Source organism: Centrocercus urophasianus, unplaced genomic scaffold (genome assembly GCF_019232065.1).
Source record: "Centrocercus urophasianus isolate 14NV4802_14NV808 unplaced genomic scaffold, USGS_Curo_1.0 seq_46, whole genome shotgun sequence".
NCBI lineage: Eukaryota > Metazoa > Chordata > Aves > Galliformes > Phasianidae > Centrocercus > Centrocercus urophasianus.
In genome coordinates, this window is record NW_024885044.1 from 1,542,918 (window position 1) to 1,550,875 (window position 7,958).

Consider the following 7,958-nt stretch of genomic DNA (forward strand, 5'->3'; position numbering starts at 1 on the left):
ATATACTGCTAACAGACAGAGCTGAGTCCGTGCTGGAGCCATTAGCAGCAACTGTTGGTATAGGACAGTGTACTGAACCAGCAATAGCAAATTGTAAAACTGGTGATCAGGATTGAGGTTTTCTATCAGCTTCTCCCCAAGTTGTTTCTTGTGTTGTGATTACAGAACACAAATCAAGCGCTAGGAGGTATCATAAAGCAGAAATTTGGGGGGGGTTGAATTAAATTAACTTGATTTTGTAAGCTCAATCCCAATGAGAGGTGAGAGATGCAGGTATGGGAGGATCACAGGGATATTTTCCCCACACAAAATTACCGTGACAGGTAAGAAAGATTTCTGTAACAACATGAAGACTGTAGCATAATACTGCAGATGACAATTTGTAGAAAAAAAAATATCTTTATTACAAAACTGAGTATTACAAAACTGGCTGTAAAGATTCAAACAATGCACAGGTTGCTGAATAAATTGGCATATAGACACGTTCAAATGTTTGAACTAACACTAGAGGAAAACAAACAAAATGCCATAGGAGACAACAAACGCTAAGAACTGCATTATGTCAGAATATAACAAAATCAAAATGATCACTCATGGGTGTATGCATTAAAACCTTCACTTGAAACTGTATCTTATGAAAAGCACACTTGTGACCACAATAGCTGATATATGGCACACATGCAGGGCAGTGATGTCTTTAACCCATAGATACAGGTATTGTAACCTCCACAATAATAGAGCCCTTGGAAATGGTTAGGTTCCTCATTTCTTGTGATGCTTTAGACATGCATTCTGTATCACTGATCTGCTGAAGGAACTATCCTGTTAGGATAATCATCATCTAATAATGGCAGAACCCATAGGATTCCAGCAATTCCATTACTGAATAAGGCCTCTCATATAAAAAAGGCAGCTAATATTTTGCTGTGAGGGAGTGATGGGAGTTGAACGCATGAAACCCTGTGGTGTAAGCAGATTGCATTGCAGGCACAGTACTGCAAATGTTCAAACTGAAGCACTGTGCAGGCACAAGGAATAAACCCACTATATAGCTTCATCCTTATTTCCCTTCTATTACGGGCGTGAATAACTTTAAGTACTTATTTCAGTAATCCAATTTTTAAGCCCTGGTGTTAAGTTTGCTAAGCAGAGTAAATTCCTGAGCTAACAGGACCAGCGTAGCAGTGACTGCTGCTCCCCTGGCAGGGCTTGCATCCATCATAGTTTCCCTATGCTCAAACAACAGCTGTATGACACTCCACAGCTCATGATGAAGCTCTGTCATTCACGGTCCTGCTGCACTAAACCAGTGCATTCCCATAGCTATGTGAATGTGCATAGCATTTTTCTTTCCTTTTAACGTTGCTGTGTACAGCTGAACTAACTATCCACATTTTCCAATAAGAGAATTCCAATTGGGGAGCTTTTGTTGGTGCTGTTTCTGTCTTAGCAATTGTTTGAGTGACGTGTGTTGCAGTTTCTCCATGGGTTACCACAGGTTATGGCTTTCCTGGGCTGTGAATTTCTTCGGGAAAGGCAGCAGTAGGACTGTCACTTGTCAGGTTGCAGGCTGTATTAAGAAGAAAAAAAATCTCCGTTGTGATCTCCTTTTGTGGCACACAGAATGGTTTGTGCTTTAAGGAATGTAACGTGACAGCGTTTAATAAATCTCAAGCTGTGGGAGCACAGATGATCATCTGTTCTCTTACATTCGGATCTAGGTGAATTTTAAAGGGGCTGTGGAAGGCAATCAGGCACCCAGCAGACACTCGTGCTCATACCTTAGCGCCTGTGGAACGCGATGGGCAGCTCCCGGCTGGGGATCAGGATTCCTGAATGCAGAGTTTCTACTGGATTGTTGTCGGTTGCTGCAATTTGGTACTTGCGAATGATCTGAAGCACAAATATCTCAGTTAGAAGGCTTTAATTCGTTGGGCTGGCGAGGTGGAGTGTGTAAAGCAGCAGTGAGGGAGCGCTTACCCAGCACAGGGCCAAGTGGAGCTGCAGCTCTGCTAAGCGACGGCCGACGCACATCCGCTTCCCGATGCCAAATGGGACATGGGAAAAGGGATTTATTGAGTGCTTCTGCAGCCAGCGCTCTGGCTTAAACTGAGCCCAGCCATTGAAGTATTCTTCATTGCAGCCCAAGGCATGGCTGTTTATCATTAGCACTGTCTGTAAACAAAGCAACAGAGGCAATCTCCGTTAGGAATCGCCTCAGAGCTAACAAGTGAATCAGTTTGTTTATGGAAAAAACATACAGCAAAAGTGAAGGTGTGGCAGTTTCCTCTGAAGCCATGCAGTTCTCTGAGGATAAATTCAGAGAAAAAGGTCACAGTTTCTTCAGAAAACAGTTAAAAAGTCTGAAGGAAATTCTTGAAATAGAACACTGAAACATTGTTGTCTAAATCCAATACTATGCAGGGAGGAATGGTTTTCAGTTTGTGGAAATTCTTCTCCTGGTGCTGGGACCCATCTTTTGGCAGAGTTGTTTTCAAACTGAAATGTCAGTGGTTACAGGACAAGTCATCAAACATTGTAATAAAGTAAATTATTTGGCTTACCCCTTCAGGTAGTACATAGTCTCCTAGAACCATTTCTGTGTCGATAGTGCGAGTGGTAAATGGCACAGATGGTGTTAATCTGCAGTAAAAGAAAAACATGTGTCAGATTTTCAGCCTTTTTTCTTCCTGTAATCTATGATAGTTTACCCTAAACAATAAAGGGCACAAAATCAGTACACATCAGCTGATAGAACTTTGTGGTCACCGTGCTTTTCAGGAATTACTGGAGAATTTTACCTCATGGATTCCTTCAGGCATGCTTTTAGGTAGGGCATTTTCTTAATGCTCTCAGCAGTTGGGCTCTCATTGGCAGCCAAAACACTTTGTATTTCCTGAAGAAGTTTCTGCTGAACGCGTGGATTGCGTGAAAGGTTGTACAAAGCCCACAGCAAACTATTGGCTGTCTGAAATAAAACAAGCAGAAATGTAAGGCTTCCACTTACAGGGACAGAAACGAGAAGACACCAAAAGTTCAAAGCCATATTTACTGCTGGCCACTGCCTTATGGCAGCTTGTAAGGGAAGGGATTAGGAGTCATCCCAGTTGCTCTCCAGGAGTTCAGGCCATGGAAGCAACCACAGGTTTAGCTCACATTCAGTTTTTGTGATGGTTAGATTGTGGAAGAAAGCAGGGAGTTGGAAGGATGCTGATTTTAAGATCTTGGAACCAGGTTTACCGTTTCAACTCCGGCAATCTGGAGCTCTGCAATGGTGGCATATAGCTCCTTCTTGGAAAGCTGCCCTCCAGAGTAGATATCACACAGGAAATCCTCCTGAGGGTTTGCAGAGTGCTTTTCCAGCCGAGTGTCAATGGAGTGCTTGGCTGAAGAGGGAGTAGCAGGAGGTAATTAATGAAAAAAGCACTACTACTGTAAATATAAAATCAAAAACAGGTCTCACATGCATGATTTTGATAGAGGACACCGATCTGTGCTCCTTTATCAGGAGTGGAAAACTATGCTGAGTAAATACTGTTGTTCTCACTTTTTAGACAAAAGTCACTTTTGTACAGAAAAACCTCCTGTAAGCTATTAGGAATTCCCCATTCTAAAGTCAGGAGAGGAAATCACTGATGTGTGCAGTGACATACTTAGCAAAAGAAATACAAGCACATAAAATTTATCGTCTTGGATTTTCAAAGCAGATTAAGGTGTTAATGAATCAAAGAACTCCTAGCACTCAGACTTCCCAAGGGGAAATATAAGCTTTTGATTTACCATGGGAAGGAAACGATAAATGCCAAATTTCTGTGTACATTTCCTTTCAAGCAAACAGATTTTTGTTGCATGTAAAACTTTGTGTTTCTCAAGGGCACCCTACGAGGGAAGTTCCCTCACAGGCTTTGTATATCTTGCCCCTAAATACATCACTCACTCTGAGCCTGTTTACTTTACAACAGATTAAACTGGACTTAAAAAAATTTTACTGGCTTCCAAGTTTCTGGGGGTTCCCTGAGGACTGGATATTGCCACACAACTAAGTGTCAGTCATGAGAAAACTGTGCTCTTCGCTTAGAATAGGTTCGTGGTTAGCTGCAGTAAAAGTGTCTTAATCTGAGCAATTAACAGCAGCGTAGGGCAGTAACAGGTATGAAGAAAAAGCATTTCAGCAAGAGGGAAACAGAACAGAAAGGAAAGAAGTTGTGTTTCAAAAACAAACCTGTTTTAAATATATCATCCCATGCTTTAGTGTGAGCTTGCCAGACTTTTGTGTTCAGACCCTTGTGAAGTTCCACGGGTGTCACCATCATCATTCCGAAAGTAGCCATCATCTGCGATGGAGTAAGGTTTTGAAATCTTTTAAAAATCTATCTGTAGTCTGTGAGCAAAAATAGACAGTAAAGTAACAGGACTGTAAGGGTAATTTTCACAAGGAAGTTGGGATTCTGGCAGATTTTCCATCCTGGACAGAAAGGATAGGATTCATCCTGCTTAGAGCATATCCAGCTAAAATTTAAGCACAGCTAGTGGACAGTAAGAGATTTCTGCTGAGGGTGGTTCATCCTATCTGTTCTAGGCACCCCTTTCAGAAAGGGGAAAGTCACCCTTTAGTAGTGCCTCTGTCCCTTGAGAAAAGAGGGAACCAAGAGCTGGGCCAGACCAGGTCTTTTGGATGGCTAAAATGAGGGAGATAAATATCACCAGAGTCCAAGTTGCAGCAAGATGCACAGCAGGTGTGCTTGCAAGAATGACTAACCTCCAAACCCAGCCAGGTTGCATAATCCCACACAGCTCCACTCTACAAACAGCAGCATTGCACAACAAGCATCTCTGAGGGAGAGGAAAGTTAACTGGCCAACCTGACAACTGTATTTTGGGGATTACCCAGAAATTTCTGGGATTTTTTTTTTCCCAGAAAAAAAATGGTTGACCCAAATCAGTATCCTCACAGCAGCAGCAAGGGCAGAAAATCAGTACAGTCCCAGGTAAAGACTCTTCCATACCGTTTTAACAGCCTTGATGAAATTCAAGCTTTCTTCTTCTACATCCCGCTGTAGGAGACCAAACCTCTTTCCATACAGCACCAGGCAGATACCTGTTGTTGAGCAACATTAACATGAGCTGGTATAAAAGAAACGGGGCACAGTGTCCACCACTTGCTGTCAGGCTGTGGCTCTTGTTATCCTTCTGCAAAATGCTCTCTGCTCTGTGTTACACACCTGTGAGATCAGCACTTCAAAACACCTCCTGTGCATTTGCCCCAGCCCTTGTAGGAGCACTTTCATTGCAAGAAGACAGGGTTGGCATATTCAGCCAAATAGTAGGCAGCCCTACTGAAGAGGATTGAGTTGCAGGTAAAGAGGGCCTGAAGAGGCCAGCTAGTCCAGCATGTTCTAGCTTCTTCTACTGCCAGAAACCACTTGCTAACACTGGCAGCATCCCACAGCCCACTGCCTTCCACCTCTTTCCACTAGCTTTTTATATATAACTTTTTTTCAGAGCTGTCACTTCCTATTCCTCCCTTTCCAAAAGCAGCCATCACCACTGAGAGCGGAAAAACAAAACCAAACCCCACATTTTCAGGAGCTCAGCACACAGGTTGCTGAGATGAGCCAGCTGTGAACTGACAGGTCTGCAGAACTCACTCAGCCACACAGGTAACTGTCCAGAACTGAAGAGTTTGTGTAACAGCTGATGGATCTGGCACATAATGATGGTCCCCTGGCTTTTTGGCAGCGTATTTTTCATGATATTACAGTTGATAGTTTGGAAACAATTACCATCCAGTCATCATGGATCACACTTCAATTGAAATGTCTCAGCAGGTACAAAATGAGTATTGTTTTCAGTCAAAAATAAACCACCCAGCCACTTACTTTCAAATGACCATTTGTTGAATTCTGAATATACATCTTCCATTTGTCCTCTGGGGTTACAAATATCATCTATTCTATACATGAAGTCATCCAGCACCTACATGGTGAAGAGAAGAAAGAAGAAAAGGGAATAAAGACAATATCAACTGATAAAAATCCTTTGTGATTTCACATTACATCTGTCTTTCAAATAGCAATCTTGCATAAGACAGAATTTCTTGTGTTTCCTGTTCCTTTAACAGTATTATTTCCCATGTTAACACATTTGGATTTACAGGACTCTGAAGCTATTACTGTTTGTAATTCTGTGTACTGATCTTTTCTTTCCTCCACAGGGATGAAATGCTTCAGTCTGACCCTGGGACAACAGTTTCATGACAAAGAAGTTTAAGCTGTTTATCACAGATGCTCCTCAAACTCAGTGAGAAGTGTGGAGGTTGGAGAGGTGTTCCCTGGCAGAAGGAAACTAAGAATGAAGAGGGAAAAGCAGAAAAAAAAGAAAGAAAGAAAAAAAAAAAGAAAAGAAAAGAAAAAGAAAAAGAAAAAGAAAAAGTAAGCAAAAACTCTCTTCAGGAGCCCGTGTCATTGTGGAATTTTGGTGGTGTTCTGTGCAGTTGAGGATATTAACAGCTATAGCCTCCAGAGACACAAAGAGATTTTGATTCTTAATGTGGTAGACTGAAATCTTAAATGAAGGTTTCTGAAAGAGCCACTCAGCTGCTTCACAACGTCCCAGTCTTCTATCAGTAAAGCTTTCCAATGCTGACTCCCAGCACCGTTTCCACTCCTAATCCCTGAGAGCTGTGTGGACTCACATTTGATCTGACCCTGATAATTTGTTTGCAACTCATTATTCCCAGAGCGATTTCTGAGTATGAACTCACAGCATTACCACCACAGAGCAAACCAGCAGCTACCCAGCAAACCGAACCCCTCGATCTGCTTTTTTTCCCCCCCAGGTTTCCAGGGGCACGGGGGGACAGAAGGAACAGTACCTCATTGATCATGTTATCCAGTTTCATCACCTCCTTGGGTTTCATCAGTTTCTTCTGAAAGGCGCTCCTCACCCTCTGCCAGTCCTTTCCTTCCCTAGATGTAAGTAAAAGCAGCGAGAATACAGGATTAAGACACACACACATACGACACGTGCAAGGACGCAGCTCCGTGCGGCGGCTCCGGGCAGCGAATCCCGGTCCTCCGGCTGTTACAGAGCGCAGCTGCCCGCAGCATCACCGCGGAGAGCCCCGCTTAGCGTCGAGCCCCGCTTAGCGGTGAGCGCGCCCGCACCTCCCCTGTCACTCACAGGATCAGCAGCCCGTAGCCCTCGTCGCGATAGTCCCGATAGGCTTTCCAGGGTTTGATCTCCAGGCGCTGCGGGCAGGCGCTCTCCCGGCGGTACAGAGATTCCAGCAGGCAGGGGGCTCCGATGTGAACCGAGTCGAAAGCCCCCAGCTTCATGCGGAAGATCTTCCCAAACCTCCTGTGATACTCAGCCTGAGGGGCGCAGAAAAGAATCCCCCACGATGAGTGCGGGGCGCACCCGCCTCGACCCTCATCCCCGCCCCGCAGCATCCCCATCCCTCCGCGCTCACCAGCGTCTCGTGCTGCCTCTTGAGCCCCCCCTTCCACAGCACGTCGGGCAGGCTGCCCATCAGCGGCCAGCTGGGGGGGCCCGGGCAGCGCGGCCAGGGGATGCCCACGGCCCCGCAGTGCGCACAGCGCGGACGCCGCCCGCGGCACCGAGCATCCGCGCCCGGCGGGGCTGAGAGCGGCGCGGCCGCAGGTGAGGGCGGCGGAGCGAAGGAGGATGCTGAAGCCTCCCATAGCGGCACCGACGGCCGCCTATTCGCCTATATGTATATATATAGCAGCAGGGAGGCTCGCTGGACTTTCATCGGGGCCAATGAGAGCCCTGGGTGGGGTGAGGTGGGGCCGGCTGGCGTGGAGTTTGCGGGGCAAGCGGTTCACAAAGGGTTCAAGCGAGGCAGGAGGGCACAGGGCCAGCGCCGGGCAAGTACCGGCCGCGGGGCTGCCGGGGGCGGCCGTGGCCGCGGTCCCGGCACGGCGGTAGGCAGGCGG

The 7,958-nt window shown here is 45.6% G+C and overlaps 1 protein-coding gene across 1 annotated transcript; it reads right to left on the bottom strand.

The window, feature by feature from the left end:
* Positions 1-976: 976 nt before the first annotated feature.
* Positions 977-7,703, bottom strand: LOC122168803 (1,25-dihydroxyvitamin D(3) 24-hydroxylase, mitochondrial). The gene is given in 15 exon segments (XM_042834406.1): positions 977-1,570; positions 1,782-1,893; positions 1,981-2,175; positions 2,565-2,643; positions 2,802-2,968; positions 3,241-3,386; positions 4,223-4,334; positions 5,007-5,098; positions 5,880-5,976; positions 6,875-6,968; positions 7,183-7,373; positions 7,472-7,555; positions 7,557-7,598; positions 7,601-7,651; positions 7,653-7,703. Coding segments are annotated over 14 exon segments (1,512 nt in total). The 3' UTR covers positions 977-1,570; position 1,782.
* Positions 7,704-7,958: the final 255 nt, after the last annotated feature.